General features: G+C 50.1%; 1 protein-coding gene across 3 annotated transcripts in view; it reads right to left on the reverse strand.

Annotated features, from left to right (window-relative positions):
- The window catches only part of LOC135290528 (TOG array regulator of axonemal microtubules protein 2-like), a 32,202-nt gene extending 13,824 nt beyond the window's left edge, over window positions 1–18,378 (reverse strand). Inside the window, exons 1-14 of one of the 3 annotated variants that reach the window (XM_064404459.1) lie at window positions 17,685–18,378; window positions 16,855–16,892; window positions 15,377–15,480; window positions 12,487–12,614; window positions 12,119–12,288; window positions 11,231–11,302; window positions 9,420–9,580; window positions 8,939–8,985; window positions 6,269–6,480; window positions 4,592–4,716; window positions 4,111–4,157; window positions 2,443–2,531; window positions 1,341–1,488; window positions 87–248 (exon numbers count right to left, since the gene is read on the reverse strand). In XM_064404459.1, coding sequence (XP_064260529.1) covers window positions 87–248; window positions 1,341–1,488; window positions 2,443–2,531; window positions 4,111–4,157; window positions 4,592–4,716; window positions 6,269–6,480; window positions 8,939–8,985; window positions 9,420–9,580; window positions 11,231–11,302; window positions 12,119–12,288; window positions 12,487–12,614; window positions 15,377–15,480; window positions 16,855–16,892; window positions 17,685–17,760 — 1,579 coding nt within the window. In that variant the 5' untranslated portion in view covers window positions 17,761–18,378. Of the gene's footprint in view, window positions 1–86; window positions 249–1,340; window positions 1,489–2,442; window positions 2,532–4,110; window positions 4,158–4,591; window positions 4,753–6,268; window positions 6,481–8,938; window positions 8,986–9,419; window positions 9,581–11,230; window positions 11,303–12,118; window positions 12,289–12,486; window positions 12,615–15,376; window positions 15,481–16,854; window positions 16,893–17,684 lie in introns of all 3 variants that reach the window. The other 2 variants (XM_064404457.1, XM_064404460.1) reach the window with 2 other exon arrangements.

Consider the following 18,378-nt stretch of genomic DNA (forward strand, 5'->3'; position numbering starts at 1 on the left):
CTGTGCTGGCTGAGGCAGGAGGCAGTTCGTGCTCCTTTTGCAAGGACAAACCCCTGCAGGAAAATGCTGCCATGGAGCAGGCTTACCCGAGGAGCTGCGTGGGAAGCTGCCATCTCCAGGGAGGGTGGGCGTACTGGGCTGTAAGGGCACCGTGTCCTGCTTTCTCACGACCGTTTTCTTCATGGCGCTACCAGGGTCTTTTCTCTGTACACTGGAAACTGTGCCATTGATAGGTGGTAGGCTGAAGCCTGCAGGGACCAAAGAGGAGCCTGTAAGTGGTGAGTTCTGGACAGGGTGACGATGGAAAAGGCCAGAGAAGTTGCTAGAGCTGGGTAACATTCTTTGTTGTCCCAAAGAACTTCAAGTATAACAATGGCACACTAACATGGGACAGTGATCACAGAATCCCAGAGAAGTTTGGGCTGGAAGGCACCTTTAACCACCATCTAGTCCAACCCCTGTGAGCAGGGACGTTGTCTAGATCAGGTTTGTCAGAGCCCTACGTAAACTGGCCTTGAACACCTTCAAGGATAGACCAACAACAGCTTCCTTTGGCAAATCCTGCCAGCTTTTCATCCCCTTCATTTAAGAAAAAATTCTCCTTAATATCTAATGTAAATCTGCCCTCTTCTAGTTTAAAAGCAAACTGCAGTGACGTTTCTCCCAAGAAACAAGGAAAACCCAGTATTGCTTTGCTTTTGTTCTCCTGTTCCAGAGGCAGGCAGGGAAGTTACCAAAGTGCAGATAGCCTGGTGTGATGCCCTCGGGCTGAGTGCTGCCCCTGAGGGCCCCGCTGCCGCCCTCGGGCAGCGCTCACAGCCCTGCAGGCTGAGCCCCTCAGCCAGGATTCAGTTGGGAACGCTGCTTGCTCCTGGGGCTACAACACAAGCACTGCCTGGGGCTTCAGCACAGCTCTACAGCGCCAGCTCCTCAGCAGGGAGCGGCAGGAGAAGGATCTCTGGTGTTTTCATCAGAAGGAATGGAATTTAGTTCCTTCCAGGTTGCAGCCTGGTTGAAAAGCATCCTTTTGGCCTCACCTTCCCTGGAGGCTGCTCTCCAGGAGAGAGTCTGAAGTCCCAGTGTACTTTGCAAGACAGAATTTTCTACTCTGAAAGACTTTACAAGTGGAGGTGGGAAGCTAATATTCTGTTACTGACTCAATGAGGCCATGGGCAAGACACTTCATGTCTCTCTATTTTTCTTTAGGAAACAGAATTAAATCCTAATGCAAGCTTCTTACTCATATGCAAGCAGAACAGCCCCCCCAGTCTGATTGCAACATTGTGCAAAGTGCAAGCAAGTGGTCAAAAAGGACCACTACAAGTGTAGCCACCACTTACTTGCTTCAGCTGCATCCCCAGGCTCAAATGTCTCTGGAGGAAGTTGCAAGGATTTTTCATTTTGTCTCCTCTTCATCTCTTCCATCAAAATCTCCATTTTCTTCAGCTCTAAGTTCTCTTTAGCCAACCTGCACAATTCAGCGTGGGTCTAGGTGCAATGGAAACACATCACAGACTGTAAGCAGAGACACACCAAGCAGACACAACATCTCATCAGGAGCACAGAGTGCACAGAGTGCCACAGTCTTCCATGCAGCTCCATATCCATTCCAATAGTTTCAGAGGAATGTCTCCCATGCTCACCTTGGCAATTACACACAGTGAGGTGGAACACACTTCACTGCCACAACCTCACACTGCTGCAACTGCAACCTATGTCAGGAAGCCCTGCTTGAAGCATGAAAGTCATAGGAGTGCTCCAAGACAGATGAAGAGCTCACATGACAGTGAGCAGGCAGTGCAGTTCCTACAGGCCATGGCAGAAGAATGAAAACCATGTGCAATAACCAGCAAGGAGGGGCAATGGCTGTTGCTTAACACTCATGGCTAGGAATTGCAGCTGTTTCTCACTTCCTGGCTTCTGAAGGACTCAGCTCTGAAGGACTTGGTCTCTGAGGCCAGCAGACCAAAAGGAGGAGTCTTGTGAAAACAAGTTGCACAAATGCTGATGTTAATGAGCAGAAAACATGAGAATGAGAGGGCTGTGAGATACAGCCACAAAGGTAACCAGGAAAAAGCAAACTCTCCCATTTTAGTTTGCAGCCTTGCTTACACTCAACATTAGAGTCTTTGCTTCTCTGCATCCAAGGATGCACTTCTCCCACATTCACTGATGTCTAGCATGATCTGCCATTCTGAACTTCTCTAAACCAGCCTTTGCACATAAAGAATGCTTCTGGCGTGACCTTAGCACCATCTCCAAACCAGACACCTTGGCACTACTGGAAATAGCCAAGCAATTGCTATGTAGCTGTCAAATACATTCCCAAGAGAATCCCCATCCCCCAAGGAGTGGAAGATTATGATTTTCAGTGGCATTTTGGGCCAAGCACTAAACAGCCACTGGAAAGGAAGTCTGCTCATCCCTGTTCTTATCCCTTACCTTTCCAAAGCTGTCCCTCCACTCCTTGTCACTCCTAAGACCAGGACTGCTGGGATGATCTGTCTCCTTGGCCTGACTCAGTGAGAGGCCTGGGAATGGAAGCAAAGGTTCCTGTAAATCTCTGGCACCACGTGTTGGAAGCAAAAGAAGCTTTGCTTTCCTCATTAGATGTGCCCAGTATTCTGCAATCCTGTATTTGCAGGGAACAAAGTGCTCATCCAAAAGTTCCACTTTTGCTCTCCTTCCTCATTCCAGGGGTTTATTCTCTGCTTTCTTTTCAGCAGAGACATCCAAACCCAAATAAACATGACCTAGCTCAAAATAATTTTGATCTTGGCTGATATTGACAATTCAAAATGTCCTTAATAGAAATAGCTGATGGCTGGTCATTCTGAAACACTCCCCAACAGAGCTGGTAGAACTAGGAGAACTGATTCTTCACATGGTTTCACAGAGGATAAAAAAATGTAGCAGTCAAGCACTATGAGAGGTATACCTGTCTTAAAACTGGATTCTATCACCCTGCTAAATGATTGGGTCAGTAACAAAACAAAGACCGGAAAGGATGAATGACAGAAGTGATTTATAGTGCAGAATTAATCCAGAAAAAATGTCATTTACTTACTAAGGACTACCGCTGCCTAGCTGCAGTAAGCATTGCAGTTGCATATACACAATTAAGGAGTTATTCCAAAGGTGCCATACTCAGGATGTGGCAGAACAAACCCTGAGCAAAGGGACCAGGTGATCTGATCCCTTTTTCTGCATCAGCAGAATTACTTCTCCAAGTCTCATCTCTCCTATCATTACACAACCAGAGATGCCAAAGGAACAACAACAGTGTCATTGAGGCTTACAGCTTGAAAGCAGTGGATGACCCAGAGGTGCCAGAGACTGCATTTTGTCTGGCATAATTCCACTTGTCTGGGATCAGGCAAGGCAGGGACAGGAACAAGGCAGGAGGCATCTCCTCCCCAGCCTCAGCCTGCAGCACTGACACAGGCACAGACAGCCAGGGAAGAGATTTGTCATTGGGAACCTGCCACAGGTGGCTTTGGCCTTATGCTGTCAGAGGATGACAAACTCACACCCTGCCTAGGCTGCAGCCATTTGGAAGTCTCCTTCTCCTTCACTGGAAAATTCAAAAGGACTTTCATCATAGGAGGTATGCCTATTCCATACAGTGCAAAACAAGGAATAACCAAGTGCAGACCAAAAATCCATGAATCTCCATCAAATCTCAAAGGGTTCAGACCAGAAACTACCTCAAGGAATGGTTTACTCCTTCAAAAGCAGGAGGAAGGAGTGGAAACATTTCTCATTTCATACTAAATTCCTTCATTTTCTACTCTAATTTTGACACAAGAAAGGCTGCAGGGAGATAAAAGGCATGTGCAAGAATGTTTCCTCTTCCTGCACAGCACATCCAGGAGCCAAGGTATCCCCCCAGCTCCTGCCACTCAGCATTTCACACTGGAGGAATTTTCACTGCACTGCCAGAGAACACTCCGAGTCATTGGGCTCTGGGAGAGTCCACTGAGCCCATCAAGAAAATGAAATTAATATAAAGATATCTTTAAATGAATGTGTTTTATCAAAGCTTTCCAAGTGTCACCTCTGAGTCAAGATCCCAATGATCATTTTAGGACAGACATGCCCTGTACATACTTGCATGCTCCGGGGTCTTCTCTTGGCTTCTGCTGCTGGGTCTTGCCCTGAAGAAAATGGAGGACAAAAAAACATATGAGGAGCTAGAAGGAGAAGGGAGAGAATGGGTGTACCATGCAAGGAGGCAAACCTTCTTAGCATGGTCACTGTGACGAAGGAGGAATTGTAACACATAAACCCAAATATGATTTATTGTCCTTAAGCTTTCAGTTGCTGGAATCACACAGAACTGGCCAAGCTCTGGCTGAAGTAACAGCCAAGTCCAGCAGGGGACCCATTCTGACATGTTTTGAAGCCCTGCCTCCTCTTCCCCAGCACCACCTCTGCTCTTGGGGCATTGCTCTTGGGTTTGACATTGGATGGGCAAAATGCGGAATATTCAGAGGTTTGCCTAAATACATGGGAGACTGTGCCAAATCACCACAGGAGATGGGAAGAGTGAGGTGAAGAGCACACTGGAGCAGCAGACACCTTGGCTTACCTCATCTCCTGGGACTCCTGCAATTCCATCTGGGGAGAGCTGTGCACAGACCCAGCAGCACTGCCCACAGGGGGAATTCCTGCCTTGCACAGACGGGGGATTAAAGATTTTCCCAATTGTCTCTTCTTCATTTCCCCACCCTTGGAATACAGCAAGGAGGTCTGGAAAGAGTAGAACACAGTGCTCAGATCAATCATCCACACTTGCCCCCTTTGATGCCTCAAGAATTTTATCAATGCTCTTAACTGGGACCTGGTAGGAAAAGTCAAACTGATGCAGCAGCTTGGCTGTGGATTGGGAATGCAAAGAGAACTGGACAGGGAGAGACCATGTCCCACATTTCCAAGCTCTCCCCACCTTCTCACTTCCCTGGAAATGCGACTACATTCCCAGCTGACATCCATACGTTTGACATCAAGGTGTTCTGGGGTGCCACTGCCTCCCCTGGCCTTTTGGATGCCATGGCAGTGGGTTTAGATCACTCTTCTCTCCCTGCCCCTAATGTGTCTCACAGCCAGTGCTGATCTCCAGCCAAATCCCCACAAAGCCATTCTGCAGCATGTCCAAACCTGCTTGTCTCAAGCCCCTCATTCCTTCTGCTGCTGCCCTTCCCTCCTACACTTCCCCAGCAGCCTTGGAGCCCAGATGCTGCTGCTGAGCTCTCGGGATGCTCGCTGCTCTCCAGCTCCCATACATCCATCATCTCAGCCTCACTGCCATTTAGGAAGTTCAGCAGAACTCCCTGCCCTGCTGCTCTCTGCAAGGTCTCTGCCTGCCCAACTTGCTCCAGGGCCCCCATGCCATGGCCAGGAATGGGGGAGGAGGGGCAGATGCACACCCATGCTTAGTATCCAATCATTTCTGGCCCCACTAGAGAGCCAAATCAGGACCTGTTCAAAGTACACTGAAAGGGTCAGTTCCTGTATACACTGAGCCCTTTCTCTGCAAGGCTGAAATCAAGTGCCCAAGCCTTTGATTGGACATTCTGTCAACCAAAACTGTTGTTCATCTGTCTCCTCCTGCACCCCACAGCAAACCCAAAACAACTGCACATCCTGGCCGTGGTGCAAAGAAAATCGTGTGCCTGGGATCTGGGCTGCTTTCCCGATGGCCACATGCCATCTCTTCCCTACGGACAGAGCCATGCCAGAGCACACAGCTGCCCAGAATCTGATGAACTCTGGAAATAGCATCAGAGATTGCTGTGCAGGGGGCATGGCTGTACCACTCACAAGCTCAGACAACCTGACTTTGCAGGTTCCAGCAATCATCTTTTTCCATCCAAAGCAGACACAGCTGACAGAAAACATCAGCAAAACATACAGGTGCATCATAGATACCTGTAGATTACTCAGTGGGGAAGGATTGCTTTCCCAGATTGCACAGCTTTAGCTGCTCTGACTGCTTGTTGGTGTTTTCTCAGCCATAAGACAGACGAGGAACTACAACACAGCCCAGAAACCATTCAAAGACCTCTCCTGCTATTGATACATGCTGAGGACATGACATCTGCACTACACACCCACTGCAAAGACAGCCTGAAGCGCAGTGTCCAGCTGAGCTCTTCCTTAGCTCAGCTGCTTCCCTGGGCTCACAGCACAGGAAAAGGCCTCCTTGCTCTGCCTACAGCACATAAAATGAAAATCTACCATCCAGGACTTAGCTTGGTCTCCTTACCTTATGTCCTTTTCCCTCTGAACTCTGCTCCGCGTTGTTTCTTCTGACATCTTCGTTGTCAGTGCTACTTTTCCCTTTCTGTTCCTCCCCATCATACATCTTGCTCAGCTTGATGGAAGAGCTCTCTTGGATGGGAGGCAAGGGCTTGAAGGGAAGGAGTGAAGCGGGACGTGTCTCAGGAAGATTCGTGGCAGGAGTGTAGCCAGTCAGATCTGCAAAGTGGAGACACAAAATGTAACAGAGCCCCCAGTGCCAAGATGAAGCATCTGAAGCTCCGTATTTCATGGGACAGATTCCTTGGAAGCTTCTAAATAGCTGCACAGGGAAACATGCTCCTGCTGGCTGCAACTAGAAGCAGGCCAGGGGAAAACCCTGCCCCACTTCCACAGAGCTGCCACAGGAACAGCCTGGCCTCTGGGCTGCCCTGGGACAGCAGGGAGCCCAGAGCCCTGTGCTCTCCAGCAATGGCTCAGCTGCACATGCACCCTGCTGCTGCTCTCCCTGCCCCACAGCTGAGCAGCCCTACAGCTCCACGGGGCACTGCCAGCAGCACAGCTCATTGCAGGGGCACATGCAGGGCACAGCTGTTCCCTGCCAATGTGCACAGCCTCTCTGGGCTGCCACAAGACCCTTCCTCCCAACAGAGAGCGGCCAAGCTCCCACCTCACCTCTGTGTGAGGCTGAGCCACGCTCACAAGGGAAGAAGTGAGTTCGGTGAACTCCCACCTTTACAATCAATCCATCTAATGGGTGAGGCATGCAAGGGGTGTTTTCATTATTCAGAAGATCTCTCTGCTTTTTCTTATCATGCAACTACCATCACTAGAATTCCTTTGAAATGTATGGAGCTGGCAAACCAGGAGAGAAAGCTTCTACAACTTTGCTTATGTGCTGTTCATTACCCATCCACTACTTTGAAATCCCTTTCCTTCTAAACTGTGGGCAACCCACAGTGGTCAACAGAATCTGACAATTACAACTCAGAAGTAATTGCTTTCCAAGTTAGTGTTCATGGCCTTTGTTTCAGTAACTCCCACTCAGTTCCAGGTTGGGTTTTATTGCTTCATTGCTTTTCTTTCTCTTCACAACAGAGGAAATGCTGGCACATGAACAATGGCCCCTCATGTTGGAAGAAGCTTTGCAATCCAGGTTACATGACCCCAGTACTCAAGGAGTCTGCATTTGCAGGGCATAAACTGACCATTCAATTGGAAATTGCCACTTTTGCTGTGCTTCATTGCTCCATGGGTTTTTCTCCCTGCTTTCTTTCATGTAGAGAACAACCAACCAACATAAAACCCAAAACCAACATAAACATGATCTGCCACAACACATTTCTTATCTTGGCTAATACTGCCAATTTAAATTTTCTGAATGGGAAGAGTGGAGGGCAGGTGATTCTGAAATGCCCTCTAAACAGAGCCCTTAGAAGTAAGAGAACTAATTTTTTACATTATTTCACAAAGGGGAAAATAAAAAGGCAGCCAAGCAATACAAAACGAACGCTTCTCTTAAAACTGGGGCCTTTCAGCCTGAACAATGCTCTGGTCAGTAACAAAAGAGAGACAGGAATCATTCAACGACTTAAGTAATTTCCAATCCAGAATTAATCCAGAAAAACTATCCCCCTGCTTACAGAGCAATACTGGTCTAGTGCTGCATTCAGCATTGCAGCTGCATTCCAGCAATGAAGGAGTCATTCCAAATAGGGCCATACCCAGGATTTGGCAGAACTAACCCTGAGCAAAGGGACCAGGGGATCTGATCCCTCTTTCTGCATCAGCAGAATTACTTCTCCAAGTCTCATCTCTCCTATCATTACACAACCAGAGATGCCAAAGGAACTACAACAGTGTCATTGAAGCTTACAGCTTGAAAGCAGTGGATGACGCAGAGGTGCCAGAGACTGCATTTTGCCTAGCACAATTCCACTTGTCAGGGATCAGGCAAGGCAGGGACAGGGACAAGGCAGGAGGCATCTCCTCCCCAGCCTCAGCCTGCAGCACTGACACAGGCACAGACAGCCGGGGAAGAGATTTGTCATTGGGAACCTGCCACAGGTGGCTTTGGCCTTGTGCTGTCAGAGGATGACAAACTCACACCCTGCCTAGGCTGCAGCCATTTGGAAGTCTCCTTCTCCTTCACTGGAAAATTCAAAAGGACTTTCATCATAGAAGATATTCCTATTCCTCCCAGTGCAAACTTAGGCAATATCCATGAATCTCCGGCAAATCTCACAGGGTTCAGATCAGAAATTACCCCAATGAATGATTTTCTCCTTCAAGGGCAGTCGGAAGGAGTGGGAACATTTCTCATTTCATGCTAATTGGCTTATTTTTCCATTCTGAGTTTGGAACTAGAAAGGCTGCAGGGAGATAAAAGGCATGACCAAGAAGGAGAGGAATGTTTCCTCTTCCTGCACAGCACATCCAGGAGCCCAAGGTACCCCTTCAGCTCCTGTCAATCAAAAATTAACACTGGAGGAGTTTTCACTGCACTGCCAGAGAACACTCCCAGGGACTGGGCTCTGGGAGAGTCCACTGAGCCCATTAGGAAATTGAAATAAATGTAAAGATATCTTTACATAAATGGGCTTAACCAAGCTTTCCAAATGTCACTTCCGTGTCAAGACTAGAAAGGCCACTTTCGGACAGACATCCCTGTACATACCTGCATGCTCTGGGGTCTTCTCTTGGCTTCTGCTGCTGGGTCTTGCCCTGAAGAAAATGGAGGACAAAAGAACATATGAGGAGCTAGAAGGAGAAGGGAGAGAATGGGTGTACCATGCAAGGAGGCAAACCTTCTTAGCATGGTCACTGTGACGAAGGAGGAATTGTAACACATAAACCCAAATATGATTTATTGTCCTTAAGCTTTCAGTTGCTGGAATCACACAGAACTGGCCAAGCTCTGGCTGAAGTAACAGCCAAGTCCAGCAGGGGACCCATTCTGACATGTTTTGAAGCCCTGCCTCCTCTTCCCCAGCACCACCTCTGCTCTTGGGGCATTGCTCTTGGGTTTGACATTGGATGGGCAAAATGCGGAATATTCAGAGGTTTGCCTAAATACATGGGAGACTGTGCCAAATCACCACAGGAGATGGGAAGAGTGAGGTGAAGAGCACACTGGAGCAGCAGACACCTTGGCTTACCTCATCTCCTGGGACTCCTGCAATTCCATCTGGGGAGAGCTGTGCACAGACCCAGCAGCACTGCCCACAGGGGGAATTCCTGCCTTGCACAGACGGGGGATTAAAGATTTTCCCAATTGTCTCTTCTTCATTTCCCCACCCTTGGAATACAGCAAGGAGGTCTGGAAAGAGTAGAACACAGTGCTCAGATCAATCATCCACACTTGCCCCCTTTGATGCCTCAAGAATTTTATCAATGCTCTTAACTGGGACCTGGTAGGAAAAGTCAAACTGATGCAGCAGCTTGGCTGTGGATTGGGAATGCAAAGAGAACTGGACAGGGAGAGACCATGTCCCACATTTCCAAGCTCTCCCCACCTTCTCACTTCCCTGGAAATGCGACTACATTCCCAGCTGACATCCATACGTTTGACATCAAGGTGTTCTGGGGTGCCACTGCCTCCCCTGGCCTTTTGGATGCCATGGCAGTGGGTTTAGATCACTCTTCTCTCCCTGCCCCTAATGTGTCTCACAGCCAGTGCTGATCTCCAGCCAAATCCCCACAAAGCCATTCTGCAGCATGTCCAAACCTGCTTGTCTCAAGCCCCTCATTCCTTCTGCTGCTGCCCTTCCCTCCTACACTTCCCCAGCAGCCTTGGAGCCCAGATGCTGCTGCTGAGCTCTCGGGATGCTCGCTGCTCTCCAGCTCCCACACATCCATCATCTCAGCCTCACTGCCATTCAGGAAGTTCAGCAGAGCTCCCTGCCCTGCTGCTCTCTGCAAGGTCTCTGCCTGCCCAACTTGCTCCAGGGCCCCCATGCCATGGCCAGGAATGGGGGAGGAGGCAGCAGGGGCAGATGCACACCCATGCTTAGTATCCCATCATTTCTGGCCCTGCTAAAGAGCCAAGCCAGGACCTGTTCAAAGTTCACTGAAAGGGTCGGTTCCTGTCAGGGAAAAGGTGTCAGAGCTCTGCTGTGTCCTGGGTTGACTATATGATGCTTTTATCCCCAATTGTCTTGTTCTGTTTATACTGAATAATAAGTTTTACACCTTTAAGACTCTCTTCCAGACAGTGAAGAGGGGAGGGAAGAAGCGCGCAGTTTGTTTTCAGACTGCTCTCACTCCTCCACATTCCTGCTCCTGGACTGTGTTGTCTGCGGATGGACAGACAGCCGGACAGTGCTCCTTTTCCCCTTTTTTTCTGCTTTTAGTTAGTTTTAGCTAGCTGAGGCAAAGAAGTTCCCTGGACTGTGATTTTTTTCCTTTTTCCTTGGACCTGTTCAACCCTGCTCTGGACTGAATACCCAGAAGAGCACCGGCAGCTCCACCTGTGGCCCCCTGGCCAGGCCTGGGCCGCGGTGTTTCCAGCACCAGAGACTGGTCAAAGACTGAGTGAGCCGAGCTGCAACCCGGGGAGGGGACTGTTCTGAGTTTGCTTTCTTTGGAGCAGTGAGAAGTTTTATTGTTTAATATTGTTTGGGTTCTATTGTTTAATAACAGGTTTCTTTCCACTTTTTCTCCAAGGAGATATTTTCTCCCGAACAGGTTAGAGGGGGCAGGGGCAATTGAATCTGCTTTTGTAGAGAAGCCCCTTTGGGGGTTATCTCCCAAACTTGCCCTAAACCAGGACACAATGCCACCCAGACAGACAGTGCCCAGGGAAGCAGTGCCCATAAGGAGCCCAGAGGAGTCCAAAACAGCACACAAACTCTCTTTCCACACTCTGTGCCTCTTGACTGCCTCTGCTTAGTAGCTTTTTTTCTTCAGCTTGCATGACGGCAATTTCCCCCTTCATCTCAAGCAGCCTTTTCTCCTGCTCCCTCTGTACCTCTGCCAGGAAGTTTGCCCGTTCCTCCAGCTGCTTCCATGCCTCCACATGCTGCTCTTCCAGTTGTCTCTCCTGATGAGGGGAAGAGACAATTCCTGATGAAGTCCAAGCAATGCTCCCCATAGAAAGAAATGGAAGCTTCATCCCTCCAACAACCCCCCCCACCTGGAAAGTGCACATGAGTTGTGACTTTGTGCCCTCCAGCAATGCTGTTCTAACCCAAAATGTAGAGGGAGTGTCAGCAGGTGGAAGGAAGGAGATGCCACCTTCCTTCCCTGCTCTCATGGCTGCCCGTTTTCTAGCCCCTCTCTCCTCAGCATTTCTGCCTGTTCTCAGAGGCTCGGTGCTAACATTCCCCCTGCCCTTTGATCAAGGAAGAGCTGCACATGGACTGCAGGATGAGGATGAGGCCAGCGCCTCGATGATCCAGTCACAAGGCAGGCCACCAGCTGAAATACCAGCAACACGGGGCCTCTTGCATATGATTCAGGCCCAAAGACATCTGTCCACCATGAGAGGACTGAAAGCAAGGAAGCCAGTTGCTGGGACTGCAGTTGGCAGCAAGGTCAGCAGCCACCTGCTGCATGGCACAAGGCTATGGGGAAGATCCTGCCCCTTCGCTGCCATGCTTTGGGTGGCGACCACCCAGCCTCTTGGGGAACTTGGCTGATGCCCATCCTCAATCTGTGCATGCATATACTGTCCCAGCATTATCCTCTGGCTCTTCACAGGCCTTCAAGTATGAGCCCTTGAAGGCCCCTGCTGCCTGGCCCAGCAACGTCTGGCCTACAGCAGATGCTTGTGGCCATGTCACATACTCAGGCTGCTCTTCTGCTTAGCCAGGCCACCAAACCTGCCTGAAATCTTCAGGGGCCTCTTGTTTCTTACCAGTTCTTGCATGAGATTCGTTTTTTTCTCTTCCTGGGCAGAGTGCCAGAGTCTCAGAGCCTTGCAGCACTGCTCTTGTGCCCAGCGGAGCTGTTCAGCCATGTCTTCACATTGCTGCTGGCTGAGAGCTCTTACAGCCAGCAGCTCACGACGAAGGCCCCTCACATCCTCTGCAAACATTACACACAGCAGCAGTCAGACACTCCACAAGCAGAGCAATCTGCTGGCCTTAAGCCCTTCCAGTTTCAGGCAAGGAGGGACCTGCCCTCAGCTGCTTCACTGCTCAGAAGCCCTGGGCACAGAGCTGCCTTCGCAGCCACTGCACTGGGCAGGGCCATCAGCAGAAACAAAGCACACCAGGCTCTCACCCAGTATCGCCTCCTTGGCCTGCCTGGCCCTGCACACTTGGGCTTCCACACGGCTCCTGGCCATCTCCAGCTCCCATATGTGCTGCTGTGCCTCCAGCAGGCTGCTTTGCAGGCTCTCCTTCTCTGACCTACAAGGCGTGAAGATGAAGAGCAATTGCTCCTGGCACACAGGGGCAGCTTCTCCAGTAAGATGTGCCTTAAGATCCCTACACCTTAGTATGGAAAATGGCTTGCATGGAAACTCAGATACAGCAGGACTATTTTGCCACTTTACATAGCAAAGCAGGCCCCTCCAGGTGACTGGGCAGCCTTTCCTCATGACCTAGCCCAGCTCAGTTTGGTCTCAGCAGCCAAAGCTGAAATTGCTGTTGCCTGACCTATCACACACGGGTGTGCCCACCAAGTATCTGCAAAGGGACAAAAGCCCAGCCTCTGCTCACAGCCCTGAGCTCATCAGCACTTCCAAGTCACTCTGCAGGTGCAGGACAGAACAGGGCTCTTCTGGCTGACTCCTCAATGCTTCATGCCATTCATAGTGGATGTATAGGTACTTTGTTGGCCAGGCACTCTCTAAGTAAAAGGGACTAAAGGCATTCACCAAACCATATAGCAAAACCTTTGACTTCTAGCAGCATGAGTAGGAAACCAGAAGTAGGTTTCTATCTGCACAAGAACTCACTAGGAGGAGGGACAGATATCCGGCCAATTAAATTACTGGAATTGGATGAACAAGACCACTTGCTAGCTTTATGTTTGGCTAACTAAGCCAGCAGTGCCCAAATATCTGGGCACTCTTTAAAAAGGAAAAAGGACCAGCCAAAAAGATCCTTGACAGGTTACAGAGGTGGCTGGACAAGTGGGAAAGAATCAGTGCGCAGCAAGAATCCCCAGACACTGTCAAGAAGTCACAAGACCTTTCCCTTCTGCTGCTGCTGCTCTTTGTAAGCAGTTCTAGGTTCTGCACCATCCTTCACAGGAGTCAGCTCTGCAGGCTCTCAAGATTTTCAGCATGACCCTCCAGCTTCACCTGAAGCGTCAGCACCCTATTCACAACATTCACATCTAAGAGCCTTGAATTCCAAAAACCCCATGTCAAACAACTTGGCAAGCAAAGATTGATGGTCAGATGCACTGAAGGAGAAAGCAAAACCAGAGGGAAACTTCTGGTTTCAGCAAACATCTGCACAGTGTCCCTGGTCCTCAATTCAGTGCCAAGTTGGCTTGCTTTGCACTTGTCACAGGAATGTGCAAGGGGTCCCAAGCAGGCACCCAAAAAATGCTTTGAGAGCTTGAGCTGGCAGAAAAGTAAGATTCACATCACAGTATCCTTCTCTTTTTGCTTGTATCTCTTTGTTTCTCTGTCCGACAAACATCTGGAGAGCACAGAGCAGGCAGTAAATCCTGACATAATGCTCACCACCTTTGTAACTACAGACCTTCAGTAATGTCCCACCCAGGGTCTCCTCCCTGCCTTTACCTGGCCTCTGCCAGCTGCTCTGAAAGGCCTCGCAGGTCCCGCTCCGTGGCTGCCAGTCGGGCTTCCAGGGCAGCGTTCTCCTGTGCCAGCACCGCCTTCTCTCTGCACACCTGGGACAGGGTGTGCCCTTGGCGGGAGAACTCCTGCAGCAGCTTCTCCAGGCCCCTGTGGGCTGGCCGCTGCCGCCGGAAAACCTGGCAGTGGAGGGGCACCATTTTTCAAGAGGAACAACAACAACAACACAGGCTCGGTCTCAGCTTGCTGCCAGAAGCAGCATTCGGGGGGGTCTTGCTAGGACAAATCCCTCTCCCACAAGTGCTGCCTAGGAACAAGGTGAGCGTACCTTTGGCACTGCCAGAGGAACCGCTTCCTTCAGCAGATCCCTCTGAGGCTGCCATTCCTCCGCTGTCACTGCCGCCACTTCAGACACCCTCTCCAGTGAGGAGTGGCGCTTTCTCTCAAATGCAGCCAACTCCTTCCACCTACGGCAAGCAGACAGACAAACAAGCCTTTAATTGCAACACAGTCTCCTTGCAAGACCAGGACTGCATACCATGTCCCACACAAGGCAGTCTCAGGGGCTTCCAACAGCCCTCTACTTCCCCCTCAAGTGAATGCTGCAATTCCCTCCCTAGACCAGCATCTCTCTTTGTTGTTCATGTAGGTGAAAGTCACCACTGAGGAAGTCAAACAAGCTTCCAGAAGCCACAGAACACTTCCAGAAAGCTCAGGTACTCTCAGTTGAGTAACAGCTTCCTGCCTGCTAGCTCTTACACTCCTTTCTGATTACGGTGGATACTGGACTTGCAAAAGTTCTTCTTTGGCTAAGACATGCTTGCTAAGTCGAGATGAGTACTGCCACAATTACTCTTGCTTTCACTAGTGAAACAAGGAAAGAGCCTGCAAGCCATAGCTTGGGGAGGAGGTGGGGATGATTTTCCAATCCAGTTATCAAAGGATGGTTAGGCTGGCAGAGATGCCAGGAAGCCTCTAGCCCAGTCTTCAGTTCCAAGCACTTGGGGTCAGCATCTGGACAGGCTGCTCAAGGCCCCATCCAGCTGGGGTTCTGAATTTCCAGGAGTGCAGTCTACACAAGCTCTCTGAGACACTTGTTATGCTGCATGACTGCCTTTGCAGGTCAATGCTTTGCTCTCCTTAAGCCCAGCCTGATCCTCCCTTGCTTTTACTCTGGTCTAGTTTGGAATGCTTTTTGTCAAGGTTTAAGGAGTGAGTCCCAGGAGGCATCTGTGCTCTAGGTTGCTCAGCAGCCACACCTGCCCTGGGCTGCCTTCCCCCGTCTGTGCTCAGCAAGTCCAACAAGGAGAAAGCCAAATTTGTCCTTTGACACTGGGCCTCCTAAAGCCCAGCAACGCCCACCCCTGCTCAGAGAAAGCGAGAAAGCTCAACACACACCTGAACTCCTGGGCGCCGTGCACTCCGTCCGTGCTCTCCTGCCGCTCCGCCTTTCCTGCCTGGGCCCAGGAGTCCTGACTGGCAAGATCCTCTCCTAGCGGAACCTGCAAGGAATAGGCAGGGAAAAAGCACAAACAAGCAATCAGGAGCAGGGAAGTTGGCTCCTGAGAGCTGGCAGAAGCAGCAAGCAGCAGCTCACCTGAAGGCAAAAGCTGTTGTGTGGGGCTGTTTATGTGGTGTTGATGTGGTGTTTATGTCCCAACTAACCCTGGAGTTGTTCAGGGAGTATCTGAGTAGAAGCAGGGAACATTTCCCTGCTCAGCTCTGCTCAACTGGCTTCCCCTCAGGATTTCAGGCCTTCAAGAGCAGCCAACAGGAACTGCATTCCAGCCCTTCACAGACAGATTTTGTCTCTGCCATGCAGAGCTGCTCAGGAGTCTCCTCAACACACTTGGGTCATGTCAAAGTTAAGGGGGCAGTCAAAGCAGTGCCTGTAGCTACCTAGATAGGGCGTGGAGAGGGGTGGGTCCCTGCAGGCAACAGCGGCTCCTCGGCACCCCACAAGGCTGTGAACTGCACCTGGGGACCTCTCTCTGCTGACAGCAGGGAGCCTGCACAGGCTCTGTGCACAAAGGGGCTGACTTCCACACCAGTAGCACTAAAGGACATCATGCTACCGCTTCTCTGACACCAAGGCAAGTTCACAGTCCCTGTGAGAATGCCAGGAAAACGATGCCTGCATGTCAATTTTCAGATGCCATTTCCCACGGGTCAGTGGCTGGGCTGAAGACTGAGGTCATGGCAGGACTCCAGCCCCCAGCATCCTCAGCCACAAAGGGCAAGGGCTGCCTGCTCGGAAACTTGCAGCTCTGCACTGCCCCAAAGCTTTGCACTCAACCAACCAAAGCTGCCACTGATTGCTGCAGGATGCTCAGGCCCTGGACTGACAACACCTAGAGGTTTGTTGTCCTTTGTGTCCCCTTTAGCCTCTGGAGGCAGAGAGCGAGCCAGAGGAGGTTCTGCTGCTGCTGTGGTGCTCTGCAGACAGGCAGCAGTGTGAGGGACAGGGAGTCACCTGTCATTTAGAACCTGATTTCTTCTGAGCTCTATTCCCAGCTGTCCTAAGCACAAGTCATGAATTTGGATAAAAGTGAGATACTCAGGCATTAAAACTCAATTAAAAAGGGCTGATAAGTCTAATGTTTAAACGGGATTGTGCATGCTTCTGCAGGAGATATTTCAGGCTGGCTACAATCAGCATGCAGCCTCCTGTCTGCAAAGCTTGACTTTCATTAGTTAAAACCTCCTCAGTGGAAAAGGAGGAAAGGGATGGAATCCTTCTGGTAGTGTTCATGCAGATGCTGATGTGGACTTTCTTTCAGCTTGCCAGGCTGACACTGTACTGCAACAGGCCAAGCCCACAGCTTTCTCCACACTCCTCAGACACCAGGAATGTCAAGGGTGCCCGTCCCACTCACCGAAGCGCGCGCTTGACTCCTTCCACCTCTGAGGCGAGCTGCCGGGGGCAAGGGAAAATGAACCAGGTGCTGTTAGAAAACTGTTTGTGCGGAGGAATCCCACAGAACAAGCCCACCCAAGCAGAGACCATTCTCCTTTCACAACATCCCTCCAGGAGCAACACTTCTTTAACACAGCAAGCAAGACTGCAGGCCAATACCCTAGGCTGTGTCTACCTTTTGCTCGGCATTGCCACTAAGGAACTAGAAACTTGGCCGTGAAGATGCAAATTGTTCCTTAGCAGGCAGTGCCTACATTGGAGCTCATTTTCGAGCCTGCAGCTAAAGCAGCTTTTTTCTCCTCTCTTTCCTGGACTTGCTTTTTCTTCTGTAAATTGCATGTAGCATGTGCCATGTGCTTGCCGTAAACAATTCCCTACAAAACCTTCCACCAAACCCCTCTCAGCACTTGCAGTTCTGTTGGGACACAGCACAGGCCCAGCTCTGGGCTTCAGGAGCACACACCAAGTGCTCGGCAGTTTGCCCTTCAGCACAGAGCCAATGGCTCTTGGAGCACACAGAGGGGGTCCAGTTACACAGGCACATCCTTGAAGGATGGAATGCAATCAAAAGATGCTTTTCCTCAGTTCTGGAGAGACCTGCATAGTTTTTAGGAGGATGCCTGCAAAGCTCTCCCAGTCTGCATTTTGGAGGTTCCTACACCCTGCTGGGCAAGAGACACCCCCGTCTCCAGCGGAAGCTCTTGACAGGAGCTTTACCAAACAAATGGCATCTTTATGCCATTTTTGTTCCAACGTGCTGCCCCAAGGGGAAAAACAACTTCTATTTACCAGCCAAATGAAGAAAAGCTTTCCGAGAAGCCGCCAATGAAAAGGCGCTTCTGACTGCTCTATGGACTCGCTCCATCCTTTGAGCAGGGCTGCTCGAGTCCGTAGGCCAGGAAACAACAATGGAAAAAATCCCCACTTGCACAAGTCCCGGGACTGTGCAAGTAAAAAGGGGAAAAACAGGACACTTGCACAAGTCCTGAGACTGTGCAAGTAAAAAGGGGGAAAACAGGACACTTGCACAAGTCCTGAGACTGTGCAAGTAAAAAACGGGTAAAACAGGACACTTGCACAAGTCCTGAGACTGTGCAAGTAAAAAGGGGAAAAACAGGACACTTGCACAAGTCCTGAGACTGTGCAAGTAAAAAGGGGAAAAACAGGACACTTGCACAAGTCCTGAGACTGTGCAAGTAACAAGGGGTAAAACAGGACACTTGCACAAGTCCTGAGACTGTGCAAGTAAAAAGGAGAAAAACAGGACACTTGCACAAGTCCTGAGACTGTGCAAGTAAAAAAGGGGTAAAACAGGACACTTGCACAAGTCCTGAGACTGTGCAAGTAAAAAGGGGAAAAACAGGACACTTGCACCAGTCCAAGGACTGTGCAAGCAAATACAGAGACAAAACAACACTGTCTGTAATCTGAGAACAGCTCAGACGAGGTGATCCTCCTGCAAGGATCACACCAAGAGCTGCTC

This window comes from Passer domesticus, chromosome Z (assembly GCF_036417665.1).
Source record: "Passer domesticus isolate bPasDom1 chromosome Z, bPasDom1.hap1, whole genome shotgun sequence".
NCBI lineage: Eukaryota > Metazoa > Chordata > Aves > Passeriformes > Passeridae > Passer > Passer domesticus.